Here is a 21,768-nt window from a genome sequence, read left to right as displayed (position 1 = left end):
TTATTATGTAATTTAAGCCACAACATATTACGCCTTTAAGCCGTTTTAATGCCCATCATTGGCTGTTGGCAACATTGCGTGCAAGCCTTTTAAGCCTTTCATCTTAGCAAGGACCCTGAACAGCAGCAGCGCGTGTCCTTGCTGAATGTCCAGCTATGCTGCATAGCTACGGTACTCTTATGGCATATTTCGTGCCCAAATGTTTTTCAATAATTTATGCGCACAGCTTTTATTTTTTATTTTTCTTCAATTTCTTCGCAACATTTTGTTTTTTTATGGCAATTTCTCATGAGATTTTCCGATTACTGCAGCTAATTTAGCTTTTATGTGTACGAGGGACTATGGCTTAGCTATTAGCGGTAATTTTTTATGCATGTGTGCTTTGTTTCATACGCTCCCCCACTCTTTCCCTCTCCCATCCCCCCCTCACGTGATGCTGCGTGCTTATTTTAATTTGCATTCTTAGCTATTTTTTTTCTTTTCTTTCGTGCTTTCCTCGAGTGGTGTTTGGGGGGCGTTACAAGGTCTGTCACAATTCAATCAGGGCGTTGCTTTTTCGGCTTTAATAAATAAATACGAGTAGAAAATTACATTTGGCCTCCAGGGGGCAGCACACAACACCCCCTCTCGTTCAACCCCCAGCCCCCTGAAGAAATGAGAAGAGAATGAAGAAAAAAAGTCATTTTGTGTTCAAGTGCTGCTGCTCATATGTGTATGAAGAAGAGAGAGAGCTGCGATGTGATTTCAATTTGCCTGCTACTTGTTTTTCCGTTCTTGGCCAATTTGCAAATTTTCACGAAGGGGTGCGGAGCAAGATTAAGGTAGAGAGAGAGAGAGAGAGGGGGAGTGGGAAAAGGAGAGCACACAAGCGGCAAAGCAAATAAACAGTTAATGCTTTTATGCAAATTTATGCCATTAACACAAATAAGCAGCCAGCCAAAATTTGAAAACAATTTGTCACTCAAAAGTCACTTTGGCTTCCTCTTCCTGTGTGTGTGCGTGTGTGTGTGTGCGCCTTTTTTATAAACAACTGTGTGGAGAGAAGGAAAACAAACGCAAAACCAAAATCAAAGCATAAATGACATATGCAGAGTACGAAAGAAATGTGTGTATGCTGTAGGCTAAGCCCAAAAGCAGAAAGTGAAAAACACTGGGTGCAAAAAGAAATCTCCGTGCAAATGATAATGAAGATGCCTAGTCAGTCACTGAATTGGCCCATCAGCAAGGGGGGAGGGGTGGGAGAGAAAGGAAGGGGAGTCTGTGCTGTGGTTTGGGCAAAAATCAAAGTCACCGAAAATTAAAAGTGATTTGTTTGCTAAAACGCCCAAGACATTAAGGGAGCCTTTTGTTGTTGTTGTTGTTGTTGTTGTTGGTGGTGGTGGCGGATACAATTTGAAATGTGAGACTCATGCAAGTGGCGGCAGACAAAGTGCCAAACGCCAACTGAGACAGTTATAAATAGAGAGCCGCACAGTGCTGTTCAATTGTATTGCAACAGGCAGCAAGTTGAGAAATTTGTGCCACCTACATTATTGATGCACAAACTACACACGTTTCTACACACACGGCCAGCACTGTGTGGCTGTGTTCAGCAGGAAATGCGTGTGTGTGTGTGTGCGTAGCGCTGATTTCTCACTGCCAGCCTGAAAGTATGCAATGAACAGAAGCGCATTAATAATTGAAGCGCTTTGGCGCGCTGCTTTTTGCTCTTGCCACATGCTGCCAGCCTGCCTGCTGCCTGCCTCCTCTTGTTGGCAAATTGATGCCACCAGTGCAAGTGGCAAATATATCAGAGCGAGCGCAACACTACACAATAATAAATTAGCTCTACATTTAAATTAAATTGCAATTTAATGTATTTGCTGCAACATTATTATTTGATAAGGTCTCTTCTCCGCCCAGCTAAGCAAATATTTATACGCATTTCCTTTTTTTCCTCTCTGTCTTTTTCAGGTGAGTGTCGAAGAACGTTGATTCTGTGTGTTGTTCTTTCATTTCCGTGAGTATAATATAAATCAACATGCAATATATAATTATGATAAATGAACAATTATTATATGCTTCGGCGAAAGTGAAAACTCGAATTTTTCTTTCTTGTCTAAAATAACAAATCTATTCTCATTATGTTGTGCTCGATGTTATTGTTGCTGCGTTTGCTGCCTTTGTTGCTGCTGCTGCTGTTGATTGGCTCTTTGTTTATTTATTATGCTAAACTTTTGCAAGGCATCGCAAAGTTTGGCATATTTTGTAAACTTTATTATTAGCTTTGGCAGATAACCAAGATGATGACGAGCCTTAAAAAGGGGGCAACAAGAGCAAGAAACACGCTCTCCTTTTCTGTATGTAAAATACAATATATACATAGAATATGCGTGTTGTGCATTTAATTTGAATACTTTTCGAATATCTTTGATACTTTTGTCGTCAAGCAGCAAGCATTTCAATTAAAATGCCAAATGGCAAATGGATTGCAACCCACAAAAGAGCCAAAGCCAAAGCATATTCTATATTTCATATCAACCGCAAGAAGCCAAAAGTGCACACAAGAGTTGCCTTTGCCTTTGCCTTTTAAATGCTTTTGTGGTTGCGCTTCCAACGGCGACGCAAGACAAACGAAAACTGGTTTCCGATTGCAACTACTGCTGCAAGAATAAAATCATCGTCTTCATTTGGCAAAATGCAAAAAAAAAAAAACGCAAAGCCAAAGACTCACTTGAACTTGGCCAAAGTTGTCGGCGCCGGCGCAGCAGCAGCTCAGCTTAGCTTCAGGCTAAGAACAACTCCCTTCTGGCTTGTTATTTTGTTAGCTGATTTGTTTTCTTACTTGCCGCTGCCGTTGGCCAATTGGCAACACGCCGTGGCATTGTTTGGCTTTGAGATTTGAATGCCGCCAAACAGTGAACAGTGCAAGGCGTTTGTTATGCTTAGATGCAAAGCAGCATGTGAAAATGTTGCTGCAATTTCATTTAGGGTCAATAAACGCCAGCGCCAAGCAACGACGAGTATAAGTATGAGTACTACACTCACTCATCGCTTCTTGGCGCTCTGATCTTGTGACTAGCTTCATCTCTCTCTCCCCCCTCCTCTATCTCACTCTCTTTCTCTCTCTGTGTGTTGTACCTTGAGTTGTGCGACCATGTCCGTGATCGTGACATGAAGTTGAAGTTGGAGCAAGAATTGTGAAGTTGTGCTTGGTTGCCGCCGAGTTGCCAATTGCTAGCTAAGCTCTTGTTATGCTTGCTGCACGGCGGCGTCACTGAGAACCAGAAAAAAGTAGTTGAGCATGATGATGATGATGATGTTGATGTATGTACATATCTATTGCATCACCTGTGAATTATTGCTGCTAGGCAAGAAGCTAGCAAATGATGAATTTGAAATTTAAGCGGCAATTTGATGAAAGCCTCTTACGTTCCCAGAATCTGCTATAATTCTAGGTGTATGTTGCAAAATAAATAACGTTGAATTCATGTATATTTCATTCAGTAATTGTAGAGTTCAAATTTATGAATTTGCTGCTTAAATTTCAACTTTTGACTCACTTAATAAATTTTGCTTTTAATGTAGAGTTGCTCTAATGTAACTTCAAATTTTCTCAATACAAATTGCAGTGCTAATTTGCCTTGAATAAAATTTTAATTTTATTACCATCTGTTTTAATTATTCGTAAAATAGATTATTCTAACTATTTTCAATTTAGTTTGGATTGCAAATTTGGTGAAAATAACATGACACATTTTTTACCTAAACTTTTTTTTGCTGGAAACTATAATTAATTGTAATTTCGTTGTGCCAAAATAAGCCGTAAAATTGTAGAAATCTTCTCTACTTCCCGTGACAGAATGAAGAATTTGCAGAACGTTTGTTTCGCTATCAAATCTTACTTTTAATGCCAACAGCATTTCAGATTTAGATTAAAAGCGTGTACAGCAATTTTGTGATTGTAGAACGAGACTGAAGAGATTACTCCAATGATTATGTACTCAAAGCGCTGACAGTTGCCAGTTAGACAGGGAATTTATGTAGTCGGTGATTGGCGGCAATTGTTGGATTGCATTTGGATGCAAATTTGCGTGTAGATTTCAGATTTTTCGCTTGTCTAATTCACACACACATTTCCTGGCCTTAACTTGGCTGAGATGACGCCACTATTTTGTAACCAGTTGTGTGTGTTTTGTTATGTCTGTTTTGGGTCAGGTTCAGAGCGAGACGATGTTTTTGTTTGTTGTCTACAAATGTGACTTTTGTTACAAATTTAGTTGCAATTCATGAGAAATGACCAACGACAACGACGACAACATCAAGTGCTGTAATTTTCTCATGACAACGACGACGACGACGGCGTTGTAAAGAACGTTGTGGAAAGCAAGAAAAAGAAAAGAGTTTTGCCAAAATGGTCAATGTACTCTACAAGGCGTCGCACCCGTCAACACACAACAACACTACAATACACACTCACACACTCAGACACAGCTAGCTAAGAAGAACACAACTCGAGTGGTTTGACTTGTCTAGCGGCTTGGCGAACCGTTCTTGGCCAGACATTGGCATGCGTGTTGCTGTAAAATCTGCATTCTTGCGAGACCATTTAAATGCTGATGTGCGTCAGGTCTGCAATCTCAGCCAGGCAACAATGCAGTCAGTCAGCCAGCCAGGCAGCCAGTTAGCCAAGCCGTTGCCAGTTGGTCTGCGCATCAGTTGTTGGCTTGTTGTCTGGTGCGCTGATTTGCCGCCGGAAGTTCGTCTCGATTGGCAAAACGGATTTCAATTTGCCGCCGCCGTTGCTGCTGTGCTACATTGTCTTATACTGTTAGCCAACAGAGGGACACAGCGCGCAATGTTAAAAGTCCAAAAGCTTTTGCCCCTGCGCGCTCGTCCTGTTGCCTTAACAGCGACAGCTTTTATGTTAACTTCGCTTCCCCTCAGTATAACACTTGACACAGAAGGGAAGGGCTCTCTCTCTCTCTCTCTTTGTCGCTGTTGGATTTCCTAAAACCGGTTCCTTTGCACACCAGTTGCGCATTTATTATGCATAGGCTCCGACTTCGACTCCGACTCTGACACCGACTCTGACTTTGGCATTCTACCATTTCCTGGCTCTTCGCACGCTTTTTGCAGTCGTATGTGTGCCAAAAGTTAGTTACCAACGTTGCCAACTTAATGCCAATTCCCTCTCTTTTGGCTTGATTTTGATCAGTTTTTCGTCTGCTGCTGCTGCTGCTCAAACCTTGGCCTTGAGGCCCTTAAATGGCGCACTGGTCTTGCAACTTGGCCAAGCCCAAAAGCCTGTTTCGCTTGCCATGCCTGTTTTATTTATTTCGTATTTATTATGCTCTGTTTTTTATATAGTTAGTAATTCCCGTCTTTCTTCGCCATTGACTTGAAATCAAAATCTGGGCTTCTCTTGAAAATGGCCGAATACAATGAGAACTTTGGCGCTTTTGATTTCACTTTGGCGCAAAACTTTGTGAGCTGCTTAACACGCGCCTCATTAGCCGTTAGTTGCATTCAGCTAACCCACCAAAAAAAAGACAGCAAAATAGCTCTTGTTGTAAACTCAATTTGAGCAGCGACCATAAATACGATAAATCACAATTTAAGCAAGTAGCTGCTGCTCTTTGTTGCTGTCGAGCATTGTTCGTGCAGCTTCTTCTATCTGGCTGCAGTCTGGCTAAATAATTCCAATCAGCAACTGCAACAACGCGGGGCAACAACGCGAAGGTCGCTAAAGGTAAATGGAGGCAGCAACAACCAGCAACAGTGCCTTATTATCTATCCCATTGTTCTTGTTTTTGTGAAGCATCCTTCTGTAGCTTCTCCTCCCGTGTCTCCCTCCCTCTTTCCCTTTACACACAAAAAACTGGATTTCGTTGCATCTTCTGCTTGCCATGAAATTTTATTCTCCACGCTGACTTTTGGCTTGCGCTTTTGGCCAAGCTCTCGGAGTCTCGTTTTCGGGCTCTTCTCATGGTTAGTAAATTGAAATTAAAATTGTTAAAAACCCCTTTCTTGCATTGGTTTCGGTTGCTTCTTTTGGTTGCCTTTTCCTTTTCTTTGTGGCCAGTGATTGTCTGAGGTTTACCCCCAAAAAATCTTTGTGCATTTGCAACAATTGCAACGCTGTTGCTCTCATAGTTTGTTTTGTGTGAAATCTGCGGGTTTACGCTTAGAATTTAGCATCTATTTTGGATTTGAGTGGACTTAATGTTATGCAGGGTTCAAGTTTAATGAAAACCAAAGCTCAATTTAAGCACTTTTCATCAAAATATACAAATGCATGCACATACATACATTTGAATAGATTGTCTTTGTGAATTGGAAGATGTTGTATCGAGAATAGAGTTGCCTAGGCTAAAGCTAAAGTCACAAACAACAGAGAGAAATCTGTTTAGATGTCAGTCAAATTTCATTTGTTTTCGCATCTTTCGACACTTGTGTAAATAGTAAAGTATTTGTTGTATATAGAAAGATCTATTTATACATTTATTTTAAGTAGAAGCTGAAGATGGTATTGAAGCAGTTATTTTTGTAGAAAAGGTAAAAATTAAATCTATTTATGATTTTTGAAGATTATTAAGTAGAGAGTAAGAAGAAGTTGAACTTGTAAAAGAAGCTTTTTATTATTTTATAATAATTATTATACCTTCAAGATTCTTAAGATAACGAGTAGAATTATATACAAGTATCTAAAGGTGAAGAGTGAAATTATTATTGCTTAAATAATAATAAATCGATTCAGATTTATGTACTTACATTTATGTAGATAGACAGATAATGCAGAATTTTATTCTTATTTAAAAGTGATAAAAACAATTGCTCAACAGTTTTTATTTCATATAAATTTTGGTAAAAAAATCTTTATTTAAAATTAGTTTAATATTATAAAACAGACTATGCTATAAACGCTGATAGAACTAAATCACCATTAAAATGCAACACTTCCGCTTAACACTTTAATTTCCAATTGACCATCCATGCCCTTCACATACATAGCACACTTGTTAAGCTCAAATTAGACAAATTTACTTTGAAGGGGAAAGAGAAAAAAAAAGGAAAACGAAAATAGTAGAGTTGTCGTTTATATTATCCTTTATTCGGCTGCATAAGTATGTGTGTGTGAGTGTTTGTCTGTGTGTGGCCGCGTCAAGTGGCACAAAATAAAACATAATGATCCTGTACAAATCACGCTAATGAAAAGCCTGGCGTTAGCGACTGGCATTTGCCATTCACGACAACAACAGCAGCAACAACAACAACATCAACAACAACAACAAGGACAACATCAATAGAGGTGGCACTGGAAATGCCGAAGCTCGAAAAAAAGGACAAGTGGCAAGTAAATAAACTTGAAAGGAACCACTCGATGCCAGGAGAGTGCGGGGGCGGGGCAATCAGTTAGCTAGGCGAGGCGGGCAGTCAGTGTGCCACAGGATATGCCAAGTAGTTGTCGCCGTCTTCTGACCTGTTCCAAAAGCAGTTGCGTGTGCCTGTGGCCCAATCCGCTTAGCGGTCTTTGCTGTTGACCTTATTGGTTGTAAGTGGTAACAATGAGATTATGCTTCATTACACGACTTCGAGAGCTGACTGACTGAGTGACTGACTGACTGACTGACTGGTTGACTGCTTGACTGACTCAGAGCAAAACTGGTGGCAATCATAACAGGCTTTATGCGCACCATTAGCGTCGCGGTTGCTGGCGATAATAGCAAAAGTGCTTCAACTAATGGACATCGTCCTGTCGTTCAGTTCAGTTCCTCTTGCAGCTCCTGCTGACCTGCCAATCGATTTGTATGGCTGCAATTGTAAAATGTTTGCAACAGCCGCAACCACACTCCTTCTTTCTCTCTCTGGGCAACACATCAATGCAAAGTGAGTTCGCACCGGAATCTCAAAAATGCTGCAGTTCGAGACTTTCCACTCGCCCGCCATGGACGCCCGTCGACGACGATGATGAAGCTGTTGCGGTCGCTGTAATGCCCCATTCAGGCTTCAGGCAGTGCTGCAACTGCAACAGGGAATGGGAATGGGAATGGGAGAATTGGGAGTCGACTGGCACTGGGTCTGGGTCTGGTCCTCACAGTCTGGAGTCTGGCAATGGCTTTTTGCCTGTCTGCTGCTGCGATGGCTGCTCGACTGCTGCCATGGCCACAAAATGCCTGTCGTTGTTAAAGTTGCCAAACTTGTTTCATTTGCGGTGCAAGTATAATTGCGGCTGTGACGGGCAGTCGACTCGACTTCGTTCGCGCATTTTACTGCCCTTTTTGCTGGAATTTTATTATTGAAAATGTTTCGATGCATGGACGCAATCCTCTCTCTCGTACCTGTTTACCTTACCTGTGGTGCACTTCTTTTTTTTGCTGTTGCTTTGCTGCTTTGCTTTATCTGCCTTAATTTTCAAGGCATTCTGCCTCGCTTGCCCCCTCCCCGCGCTGATGCAGTGGGTCAAGGGTTTTCATTCTCGCCCTGCGGCAAAAAATGTGCAGCAAAGTTAAATGTGCTGGAAGGCAAAGGCAGCAGCAGCAGCAGCGAAGACGAGAAGTGGAATGCAAATGCCGCTGCCAGGCCTTTGTGACTCTGGAATGTGGCGATAATAAACAAAAATGTCTTTAGCCATGCAACAGCAGCAGCAGCGAATGAAAGGCGAAATAATTAACGATGTAAACAAACGTCAAATGGCAAAAAGGAAGAAGAGCGCGAGGTTGCAGGTTCACGGTCAAGCCAAGTTGCAACACGCCAACTTCTTGCACGCTCCAGAACACTTGTTGCAATTATCTGCCTATCATTTCCATATCAACAACCATTGTGTGGCAGGCAACAATTGTGGGAGTTGCAGCTATGCAATTAATATGCTAAATTCCCGCTTTAGCTAACTGTGGAATCTGCAGATATTAAAAATATTTGCGCAACAGGCGCATAACTTGCAGCATTGCTTCCACGAGTCCTTGTTGCATCAAATTGCATTAGCATTTTCCTTGGCCAATGGAGAGGACAGAGAAGAGAAGTGAGACTTCTCAGCGACGACGTTAGTGGTAATAAATTCAGCTTAAAATAAACCAAAAGACACCAACTGACTGTAATTCTATTGCCAGAGAGTGAGCATTGCAACGAAAGGAATGCGGTGTGGCAACAACAGCCACAGTCAGAGTCACTGCCACTGCCACTGCCGAGTGGCGAGTGCAACAAGCGAGCCAAGTTAAATGCAAGACAAAATAATAGAAGAAGAGACAAGCGCAGACATTCCAAGCCTTGGTCAGAGCCAAGTGCAAAGCGAAGTTGCAATCATGTATTTGTATCTGTGTGTCTGTCTGTGTGTGTTGCATGCAATCTTGCCGTTTATGCCATTTGCAATAAGAACGACGAGCAGCATTGAAACAGAAGAAAAAAACTGGCCAAGAGTTGTTGTGGCAGCAAAAGAAATATTCGACTGAATTAAAATGTGGCAAGTTGACTATTTCGTGCGTCGTTCTTGTTCTTTGCTTGGCTGCTCGCTTGCCTCGCTCTCTCGCCTGCAACTTTTGCGCCGCTTTCCGCGCTTGGTCGCCGCAGCAGTCGGGAACTTGGCTCGCTTTGCTTTGCTGGCTAGTAAATGTTGTTACCGCATTTTTCTCTCCAAAACATTCAAGTTGAAGTTGAATGTTGTCTGCGGCTACGCTTGGCTTTCCTGTTGCTGGTCGCAACTGTCTTGGCTGTTGCAAGTTTACCAGTTGCAAGTTGCCATTGAATTGCCAAAGTCAACGGCATGAGAGTTGCTCCTTCTTCTTGCTGACTCTTATTGGGTTCGCTGTGTTCTCGCTGCAGCAGCAGCGACAACGTTGCCGAGATTGAGATTCATTGCCTGTTGCATGCCACAGCCGTTCAACAGACTGCATCTGCTGTTCCCCCTCCCCCACCCGACTGTTGCGCTCGACTAGCAAAATTATGTCTGTCTGTCTCTCTGTTTTGTATGTGCCCCCTGCTTTGTTTGGCGGGGAGTTTATTGGCAGACTTTTGCTGCCTTCTGCATTCTATGAGTTTGTACTCGTATTTTTGTGTAGTGTACTGTACTTTTTGTGTATTAGGTTTTTGAGACACACACACACAACTTGTTGCTGCAACAATGTTGCATGTTGTGCGGGAGTTGAAATTTGCACAAGCAATTGAAGCCGTTTTATGCGTGCCACTTGAAATGTTCTTTATTTTTGTTTTTGGGGAGAGTTTTCTTGATTTTACAGCTTAATCAATATTTATGCATAAAACGAAAGTAAATAAATAATGTGCCTCGTTCTCATCTGTGCACTTTTCTCTCTCTTTCTTTTTTTTTATGCTCGTTGCAGGTAAGCCCCATTTTACATTTTTTTGAACTACCAACAACGAGAGTAACAGCTATAGTCAAAGAGCCAGAGCCGAGGCTAATGCGGCATAAAGAGCGTGAGTAAAACCAAACGCAAATCATTTAACGAGCCCAGCTTAGACTGGGCACATATTGTTTTATATGCCCCACTGGCAACAACAACAACAAGAGCAACATCAACGACAACAAATTCAGTAACAATGAAAGTTGCCAACAAATTGCGCGTAAATCCCATAAACCGTTTACAACTACAACAGCTCAACTCAACGCGGGCATCATCGATGATGCCGCCAACGTCGTCGTCGCCATCGTTGTTGTTGTTGTTCTCGACATCTCGCTGCCGCCTGCAACAATAACAAAGCGATTTTTATGCACAGCATCGGTTTATGCTCTTAGAGCATGGGGCACAAAGGTGGCATCCATCCACGGCAGCCAAACGTAGCTGACAAAGCTAAAACGACCGTTAGCTTAGGGCCGATAGTCTAAAAGTTGTAAAAAATAAACAGAAAAACATGACGAATTTAAAAATATAAAAAAAAGAAAGAAGAAAATGCTATGCGACAGCTGAAAAGCACCCGAAAATTGCCGGTAAATGAAATTTATTTTTATCAGTGCGAAATCATACGGTCAAATCGACAGGATTATATCATCGATGGGATGGGGTGGGGGGTTGGAGGGTTATATTGTCGATGGCAGCATTTGCATTCAATGGTTCGCTTCTCTAAGGGATTTGCTTTGGCAAGTGCTCAATGAATGAGTGCGGAGGATACATAAAACAGACAGATGTTTTATTGTGGCTAAAACCAAAAAAAAAAAGAAAAAGTTATTGCGAAACTATCAATCATTTTGTTTTGTTGTAAATTTGTTTGTTATCGTTTGATAACAGTTTGTACAAATGTAAAATATCGTGTAATTCTAAGCGATTTGTAATTGATTTTTTTTGTCGCTGGTCGCAAATTTAGGTCGAAAATTGAATATGAAATTTGAATGAAATTTAAAGAGATAATTTCGCTTTGTTTGTAAATGAAATTATCACAGAAGTTGTAGTAGAATAAACTATTTATAACATTATGATATAATGCTTGAAGTTTACCATGCATTTAAGGTTTTGTGAATAGCTGCTTTTATCCATAAAAGTTGCTTTCGAATTTGTAGTTTACTTGAAAATAAGTGCAAATATCATATGTGTTACTTATTTCCCATTATCTACAAAAGTATTTTCCTTAATCTGCGGAAAATCATCTACAAAATTTCCAGCTTTCTTATTATATTATTAATATCGATAGATCTATGCACCTTTTTATGAGTAAAAGATCAGGTGACTTGGGACTTCTTACTTAATTCACTTTAATAATGTTTAAATCTGTATATCTTTAAAAAAGTTTTCAGATTTCTTATATTTATTTTTATATGTAAAACTTAGATAAGATCTTTAAAAAAGTTTTTGGATCTCAAAAAATCTATGGCAAAAGCCTAAAATACATTCCGAAAAACTCCACTCATTACAACTCATGATTTTCTCATGAATTAAACGTTGTTAAATAATAACAATTGATTACTGGGTTAAGTGTCTTAATTTCTCCACAAAATCAAACCAATTAACACAATCAGTCAATTCAGAAAGTACAAATTATAATACCAATTTTGTCAAAGTTTTCTAATGTTAGGGGTTGGTTGTGTCTACGCTTACCAATAATCTAAGCTGTTGCTGTGTTGTTATTACCAAAATACAAATTGTGTCACATGGAAAAGCTTGCCTTCGAAAGCTTTGCGTTTCTAACAGAGTGAAGTGTTAACAGCAATACGAAAACTTCCCCTAACAATTTGCCCCTTACAACAACAAGCGGAAATCAACCCCTCAATGTTATGTGAGTGTTTCCCCTGGCTGGCTGGAGAGTCCGAGGCCGGTGGCCACCCACAACTGGGACACCGACTCATTCACACCTACGCACAATTCGCACCTTGGCGTCATGCGCTCTGCACCCGTTCGGAATCTCCCACAGCACACGAGGGGCAAAACGACGCTGACGATGGCGAAGGGGTGGTTGGCGAGAGGGTGAGAGGGTGGGCAGCATCGGCTCGTCAGTTGTACATCGTGCGTCGGTTGTGTGCTTCGGCATTTCGTTCGGATTTCGGGGGTGGCAAAAAAGCGTTTGCCGCTTTTCAGGTGAGCAACGACGAAGCAGCGTTCGTACATCGCTGCTGCTATCGTCGTCGTCGTCGTCGTCATCGTCGTTGTTGGTCGTGTGTATTGGGTGGCTTTGAAGCCACCCTTTGCGCGCATTTCCGAAGCAGGTGTAACAATTATTATTTTCTCGTTGATTTTGTCGTCGTCGTCGTCGTCGCTGCTGTTCTGCTGCTGACGACGACGACGACGACGTCGCTGTCGTAGTCGTAGTCATCGGTTGTTTTGCCTTTTTTGCGCTGCATGCCACGCCGTTGCCTCATGATTTTCCATTTTCCATTTCTCTTGCACGCATCGTCTCGCTCGCACAGCCAACACTCGCACTCGCTCCCACACACACACTCACTAGCAAAGGGGGGACGTAGAGGGCAGGACGCGCACGCATGGCGCTTGCATTTGCTGTCTCACATGCTCCACGTGTTTGTCTATGTGTGTGTGTGTGTGTATGTGTGTGGGTGGCAGTAATGTTGTTACTGCAACAATAGCTGCTATTACAACAATAGCTAAAGGTAGCAAAGACAACAGCAACAGAGGCAGAGGCAGAGGACCAAATGTCCCTCTGTGTTGCCCCAGCTGATGATCCTCACAGTCAGTCTTATATTTTTACTTATACTTCGACAACTTTTACTTCTTATACATTCAAGTGTTATATAATAAGTAGCAGCAGCAAAGTCATGACGAGCTTTGCTTCCCAAAAAAGCAAACTAAAATAATGAAAATAAAAACACAAAAAACACGCGCCCAGCAACGACGGACAGACGACAGCGACAGCGACAAACGGGCAACAAAATGATGAAAATAATGAACAAAAGACATTCAATAATTGCGCACCTGAGGCACCACACAAAAGCCGGCCCCGGCCCGGCCCAGGCCGAGCCTCGAAAGAAGCAGCAACAACAGCAGCTAAAGAACCTCGAATGAAATGCGGCAGGTAACAAAACAACAGCTGAGAGCGAGAACGAGAACGAGAGAGCAACAGAGGCAGACAGAGAGAAATAGCGAGAAAGAGAGAAAGAGAGAGAGAGCAAAAGGAGAGGAAATGCAAAGGTGTGCTACGCGCTCCGAATATTCTTCTTTCGGAGTTTTCGCTGCCATCAGGAGAAATGCTGCCCCGATGCCAAGTCGTCGTCGTCGTCGTTGTTGGCTGCGTCGTCGTCGTCGTCGTCTCTCACACGAGCTGTTAGCATCATCATGTTGTTGGTCTCTTGGTCTTTTGGTGTCGTCGCTGTCGTTGTCGGTGTCGGTGTCGAACTCGTCCGGTTCTGGCCGCTTCTACTACTGTTGCTTTATTTTGGTTAACACGCGTCGCTGCCGCCGCCGTTCGCTCGCTGCCAACGTTGACGCTTACGCAGACGTTGACGTTAACGTCGCTGTCTCTGTCGACGCTGGCGCAACAGATTCAATCTGACAGCCAGGCAGGCAGGCAAGCAAGCAGCGCTGCCGTACTCCGAAACAAAAAGGTATATTACCTTAGAATGCCAGTCGTTCTTACTTCAGTCTTCGTACAGTCTTTGCTTTAACCCGTTCCAATTCTGTCCGCCGTTCGTATGCTCGCTCGCTCGTTCGCTCTATAGAAATCACATATATATGTAGTATAAAACAGCAACAACTACTTACTACTACAACTACACCTATATAATATTAAAACGACGACAATTCGCGGCAACAAGAATCATAATAATTGCAACAATAACATCATCATCATCGACAACAGCAGCAGCAGCAACTAGAGCAACAACACCTGACTAGAGTCACAACAACGCGCAACAGCAGTCGGTCGTCGTCGTCTCTCAGTCGAGTTTGAGTTCTAGAGTTTTTTTTGATTATCATCATCAACAGAGTAGCCGCTTCGCCGCCGCCGCCGTCGCCGCTGTCGTCGCAGTCGTCGTCGCCACCGTCGCCGTCACCGTCACCGTCGCAGCACACATCACAAACCAACCACCACACCACCACCACCACCACCATCATCATCACCACCACCACCACCACTCTCTACTCTGCCACCAACGCAGCAAACCCCCATAACACTAACAGCAGAAGCAGCAGCAGCAACAGCAGCAAGCAGTCGCAGCAGCAGCAGCAACAGCAGCAGCAGCAACAACAATAACAGAAGCAGAAGCAGCAGCACACACACTCAGTGAGACACCGACGCACACACCGATACACTCATACGTTCGCTCACTCACGAAAATTTCAATATCCAAATCAAAGTTGAGTTCAAATCGAAAACAGCCGCAATACCAGCAACAACGTCTCGCAAATAGCACGCGGATAATAAAAAACACACGCAGCATATTAAATAGTCAAAAAAAAAAAAATACAACACACAAAAATCGCCAAGTATAAATACAACAAATATTAGCTGCATTATAAAATACAAATATTTAAAAACAAAACAAATCATAATAATAAAACAATTTAATACAAGAAAAATTGATAAAAATTACGAACAAAAATCCGCAAGCTTTTTTAACACGGCTTTTTCCCTGTTTTTTTCGGTAATCTCGAGTTTTCACCTTACGTGTGTGCTAAAAAAGATCGACTCTTAACTTCGACTTCGTCTACAACTAAACTGAAAATCAAAAGCTATCAGTGTATCGCAATTTATAGTTACTTCTGACACTTGACAACAATCTAACATCAACAACCATCAACACCACCACAACAACATCAACAACAACACAAGATGTAAGCAAAAAAAAATTCAATAGGCAAAAAAAATAATGATACAAAAGAAAATACAAATATAATAAAACAAAAAATATTTTGTGCTCACATAAAGCAACCGAAATCTGTAAGCAATAAGCGCACAAAAATTATAAATAATATAATACACTCGAATGTACACACAATACAATACAAGCAAAAAAAAAAAAATAACAATAAAAAAAATGAAAGACAGAGAACAAATGAAAAAAAAAAGAATGAAAAGAATTGCTGGCCAAAAGTTCGTTGCTCGCATCGCGCTCGATGCTTGCCAGTTTAAGCCATAAGCAACACGTTCTTAGACTCAACTCAACTTTAGCTCTCAGCTCCACAGCTCTTCTCTCGGCAACAACACAGCACAACACAACTTATCTGCAGCCCGTCCAGGCGTATAGTAGGCTCAAAAACCTAAAGAAATTTCAAAGCCGGCAAAAACAAAAAAAAAGAAAAATACGTAAAAAGAGCTGAAATTTGTTGACTGCTGGAGACGCGATGTCGAAGTCACCAGAGCTCTGAGAACAGAGATGGGAGCGAGTTGTGTGTGAGCGGCAACAAAGAAACACGTTTTTGTGTTTGCGGGCCAAAAGCAAAACACAGAAAATACAACGAAAAAAAAAAAAAAGTAAAACAGAAAATGCGGCGGCCATTCAACGTCGTCGTCGTCTGACACTGCTGGCCATAAAACCTTATGGCCAACGTTCCAATAGGCCGCACACTCACATTTGCTTCTCTGAGTCTTTCTCTCTCTCTCTCTCTCTCTTTGAATCCCCTAACTCATGTAGCTCGCTCGCTTGGCCACTTGTCGTCGCGTACTTAGAGTACGCATAGAAATAATTCCCGTAGTTTATTTTTATTGTTGTAATTACACGTCTCCAAGTCAATCGCGAGAGTGCCAGAGCTCACATTCATTCCTTTACCTTTACTTCATTATATCTTCTTCTATCTTCTCGTGCATATTTCTTACTTGGCAACTCTCAGCCGCTGCTGTTTTTTTTTTTGCACGATCCCAAGCCAAAGTGTGAGTCAGTGTGTGTAAAAAAAAATAAAAATAAAAAACCGGTAAAGGCAAAGAAATTTCGTGCGTGCTAATCACGATGAGAGATACAACAAAAAAAAAAAAAGAAAAAGAGAAAGAGAGCGAGCAACGCATTCAGACAATTGTTAGAACCAGAATTGACTGGCCCAGAGAGAGAGAGATGAGATGGCTTGACAGCAGTCAGTCAGTCAGTCATTCAGTTTTGTTGGTCTGAAAACGTGTTTTTATTTCACAAAAAAATATGACTTAAAGCATATTGGCAACAAAAATTATTTACGCACACTTGAAAAAAATGGTCAAAAAAGAGCACAAAATATTCAAAAGGAAATTTTTCGTTTTATTTCAGAGCCATAATTACAAGATACTGAACAACAACAACAAAACGCATTAACAACATTTAAAGCAGCAAAAAAAAAGAAACAATAATTAAAAAATCAAAACTAAAGACAAACAACCAACAACAACAAAAAAATAAAAATCAAAAAAATCTTTTGAACACAAATCAAACATCAACGAAAAGGCAACAACAACTTTTTACCACAAAAAAAAAAAACCAATAAAAAAAAAACAACCATCACTTCATCATTTCAACGACTTTGACTCGACATTTAATTGGTAATAAGAGCAAATTATTATTAACTATTCATGCCCATTGTGTGTTTTTGTTTCTTATGTTTTCTTTTGTGCCATTTTATTGTTAATTGTTTGCGCTTCATTTAGTTTCTCTTTTGTTTGTCTATCGCAAAAAAACTTTTCGTTGAGTTTCAAGTTTGGCTTTGAATGAATTGGCAAAAAAAAGTGTTTGAAAGCATTTACCCACCACGAAAATCAATTGAATTGCAGCACAAAATGTTACGCAATTCTTATAATTTCCCATTGGCAATTACACGAAAATTATTCAAAATTGTTTTGATTAAGTTTCCATTTGAAATGTATTATTCCTTTTCATTGTACTCTCGTGAAAAAAAAAACAGATACAAAACTTATTATAATCACGCAATTTGTAATTTTTCCTAACCAGAAATATCAAGAAATATAATTAAACGAAAAAGAGAATATATATATATAAAGAACAAGAAAAGGCAACAATCTACAATAATCAACTGGTATTCTTCTGTACCCAACCATTCGCTTTCCCACACACCATTCCGATATAAACCCAGAACCGAAACAGAAACAACAAAAAAAAAACAACAAAAAAAACATTGAAACTGAGCGCATTGAGAAGACATTAAACATTTGCGGCACAAATAGGCAGCAAAAGAGAGCGAACAAAGTGGCAAATTGTTGTTAATTTTAGTGAATAAGGAAATCACAATTTAATTTACTTTGATTTCCTGCGCGAGATAAATCAAATGCAAAAACAGTATTATCACAAAACAAATTCTCTAGAACTGCAAGATTTTAAGAAAACTATTTACACGAAACTTGAAATTTTAAAGAGACGTGTGTGAGGAGAATCGAAATAATTGTTGACGATTTTTACCATGAATTATATATTTTGTTGTTAATTTTGAGCGTAATTTAACCGAAACTGAGAGAAGACAAAAGTATATCGGGCAAATTAATTAGGAGCTTAATCCACACTCCTCCCACTCGCCCCGCCCCGCCACTTTCGTTGGGTGGCATAGCAACCGAGTACAGTATAAGAAGAAATAAAAAAAAAAGGTGATAGCATTTAAGACGAAACGCGGTCAAGGGTTAAGACAAGCATTTTTTGTGCAGCCCCCAACCCAAAAAGTAAACCCCAAAAAAAAAGAGAGAAAACTGAGAGAGAAGGAGAACATAATATTTAGCGTCCTTTTTTTGTGTCTGTGTGTGAAGTGTAGAATTTGAATGAATGCAAAGGTTGTTAAATTGAAATTAAGTATAAATATTTACAAAAGGCGGCAATAGCAATCCTGCAAATAGCAACATATCATAAGAGAGAATGCAAACAAGTAATTAGCATTTTTTAATTATAGCTACAAAATTGGATTCAATTCAAAGTGCAGATCAATCAAAGAAAATTGCGAAAATTAAACAATCAAATCCAAATACAAAGTAAATACGTTTAATAAAAAACAAATACACATATTTTATGTGGTAATTGTGTGTTTGTGTGTGTCTGTGAGTGTGTTTGTGTGTTGTGTAAATTATGTGTCTATCACAAACACAAAAATTGGTTGTAACAAAATTGAGCAAGATAAATAAATCATAGATAAATGAAAGTAACCCGTCAATTGTAGAGAAACCTTTTCAAAAAAATAGAATTGAAAAAATAAACGGTGTCAATCAATAAGAACATATTTCGCATTAGCTTTTCATCAATTGCAATTTGGCAATTGTCGAAGATTATTTTTAAATAGAATTAAAAGACAGAAATCGCCAGGTTTTGATGCCTCGATCGACGACAAGAGTACGCGTTTTGACAATCAGCAAAAATTAGCGTATATATTTAGGGCCGAAAGTGAAGCATTCTCATAAAGGCATAAAGCATTCTCTATCTATATATAGATTTATCTAAATAAATAAACACACCCCACATATATTCAAATATATATTTATATTTCATAACGAACTTTTCGCAACTTTTGCTCTCAAGTCAATCAAAACCTCAAACTACAAAATCAAAACAAAAAAAACAAGAACTTTATTCTACTACGACAATCTCTAAGGCAATTCCCCTAACTTAAGGCTTAATCAATCAATCAATCAATCAAACTTTAAACAATCTTCAAACGGTTTTCAAAACTTTTACTCTATACACACACTTGATATACTAAAAAACTTATACCTTTATACTATATAAATCTATACATTCGATTATATATATATACTATATACACACACATATGTATTTATTATCTACTATATACATGTCTAATTAATCAATCTCAGTAGTGATATATATCATAGCTATATATAAAGAGACAGACCATAGACTATTAGACAATCTTTAAAGAGAGAGAAACTACGCTCAAAATACACACAACTCAGTATATTTATGTGAATACTTTAAACTTGAACTTGTTAGCGCAATTGAAACGTGTTTTAAAACGTAATTTAGAATTAATTTGTAATCACTTGGCAACAATTTGCGTAAAACTTTTCGCGAGCACAATTGGCATTTGAAGCAAAATTATACAATTGGCATAAACAGTATATATATTTATTTCTTGATAAATAAATATATTTCAACATTTATATATCTGACAGTAAAACAACAACAACAACAACAATCAGAACACAAAGCACTCTTTAAACTTGACTCTCCACCAAAAACCAAACCCCTGTGCAATTCCCTCAACAAGAAAATACCAAAAACACGCAAATATATATATATATATATCAACAACCGCAATCGCAACCGCAATCGCAACAATCTTCAATTATAATACGCAAAAAGAATAAGAGATAAACGAAACGAAAATCAAAATACAAAGCAAAAACACACTCGCAAAAAAACAAAGTGCAGAATCTAGATATTTTTCAATCAACATTTGTTGCCAATAAAATTGTCATCATTGCCGCGTTAACAGAAACCACGGCGTCAGCAGCGATTGCAGCGCTCAGTATCAGCAGCAGCAGCTCTCAAGCGTCGCTTGCCACCGCCACCAACGCCAACAGCAGCAACGCCGCAACGCCGACAATCGCTGCCGCCGTTGCCAACAACGTCGCCGTCGCCAGTGCAGCAGCAACAGTCGCAGCTACAGCAGCAACTCCATCGCCGCCGTTAACGGTAAAAAGCGAAATCGTTGCATCTGATTCAACAGCCGAGTCCTCCCCTATACAAGATTTAATTATGGTAAGCGCCGCCCTCATCCTAAGCAAACAAAAAAACAAAAAAAAAAACCAAACAACAACCAAACTATAAACAAAAAAAACAATGCACAAGAAAATGCACTTGAAAGAAACGCAAAATATATGAAAATTTAATAATCAAAAAAAAAGTTGACGAAAGTTGAAACAATTATTGACCCAATCATATTGAAAATTCGAATCGAAACGTTTCGTTTTTGTTAATACTATAACTACTACTACCACTACTACTACTACTACTCGTACATACCTAATAATATAATATAATACCATCGAATTGAATCAAATGAAACTACTACATATATAATCCTCATCAAATGAAAATTGTACAGTTTATACTACTATGTAAAAGAAACTCTTTCTACCACTCTCTCTCCCTTTTCTTCTTCTTCTGCTACTCTTCTCTTACTACTCATGTTTTTAGTTCACCTTAAAGTTATATAAGTACTCTGTCACTTACCTCTATAAAGCAAACCAGTTACGAGCTACGCGAAATCCAACTAAAGCAAAGCACATGTCAATGGGTTTTACTTTTAAATTATTTTAAGTTACGTTACGTTAATTTTAAGTTAGTTTCTTAATACTTTAATTATTATTATTTTGTTGATCACTCAATTTACTGTAAATACACAGCTATTTTTATCATTATTTATTTCTTTAAGTTCTACAATTCTCCACTGACATTTCATGTGTTGCCTGCGGATGACTTTCCCAGTTTCATTTTCGCTTCAAAATCTCCTCAGGCCGAAAGTATTTCATCACTTTTGGTGTTCGAGAGCTCGTAACTTTGGACTGTTTAAACTCGAGTTCTGGTCTTGAAAAACTAGCTACAACTTCTTCTCCTATTACTCTAAACTATGCTTCTGCTATGTCTTAACTTATGCTCTGCTTTGTCTCAAATTCTTCTCTTGCTTAAAGTTATATAAGTACTCTGTCACTTACCTCTATAAAGCAAACCAGTTACGAGCTACGCGAAATCCAACTAAAGCAAAGCACATGTCAATGGGTTTTACTTTTAAATTATTTTAAGTTACGTTACGTTAATTTTAAGTTAGTTTCTTAATACTTTAATTATTATTATTTTGTTGATCACTCAATTTACTGTAAATACACAGCTATTTTTATCATTATTTATTTCTTTAAGTTCTACAATTCTCCACTGACATTTCATGTGTTGCCTGCGGATGACTTTCCCAGTTTCATTTTCGCTTCAAAATCTCCTCAGGCCGAAAGTATTTCATCACTTTTGGTGTTCGAGAGCTCGTAACTTTGGACTGTTTAAACTCGAGTTCTGGTCTTGAAAAACTAGCTACAACTTCTTCTCCTATTACTCTAAACTATGCTTCTGCTATGTCTTAACTTATGCTCTGCTTTGTCTCAAATTCTTCTCTTGCTCTCACTTTCGATCTCGCTCTCTCTCTCTCTCTTTTTCTCACTGTTCTGTCTTATGTAGTTTATAAGCCCACTTAGTCACTGCTAATTTTGCCACTTTTTACTGCTCTTTGTCTGTCTCTCTCTCTCTCTCTATCTATCTCTGTATTTTTCTCGCTCTCACTGCAAAGCAATTCTCACTTACTTTGTAGTCAAATATGTATTTTATAATTTAGCTATAACTATAACAAATAGGCGTGGCACTTTCACGTGTCAAGGCGACTTAAAGCAACTTAAAGCGGCGTGTCCCCAAAAATTCATCAATTTACATTCGGTTTT

General features: G+C 39.5%; 1 protein-coding gene across 13 annotated transcripts in view; it reads left to right on the top strand.

The window, feature by feature from the left end:
* LOC117575473 (polypyrimidine tract-binding protein 1) overlaps nucleotides 1–21,768 on the top strand; it is a 164,533-nt gene that overhangs the window by 58,484 nt on the left and 84,281 nt on the right. For 2 of the 13 annotated variants that reach the window (XM_034259705.2, XM_034259704.2), the window contains exons 1-3: nucleotides 14,030–15,203; nucleotides 16,604–16,872; nucleotides 19,456–20,044. The exons of the other annotated variants lie outside the window; for them this stretch is intronic. Coding sequence is in view for 1 of the 2 variants with exons in the window: in XM_034259704.2 (XP_034115595.1) it covers nucleotides 20,042–20,044 (3 nt within the window). In the remaining variant the exon portion in view is untranslated. Of the gene's footprint in view, nucleotides 1–14,029; nucleotides 15,204–16,603; nucleotides 16,873–19,455; nucleotides 20,045–21,768 lie in introns of those variants that run through there. 13 annotated transcript variants of the gene reach the window in all.

The sequence above is a fragment of the Drosophila albomicans genome, chromosome 2R, assembly GCF_009650485.2.
Source record: "Drosophila albomicans strain 15112-1751.03 chromosome 2R, ASM965048v2, whole genome shotgun sequence".
Classification (NCBI taxonomy): Eukaryota; Metazoa; Arthropoda; class Insecta; order Diptera; family Drosophilidae; genus Drosophila; species Drosophila albomicans.
The sequence above is the reverse complement of the archived record's forward strand: the minus strand, read 5'-3'. Positions and strand labels throughout refer to the sequence as shown.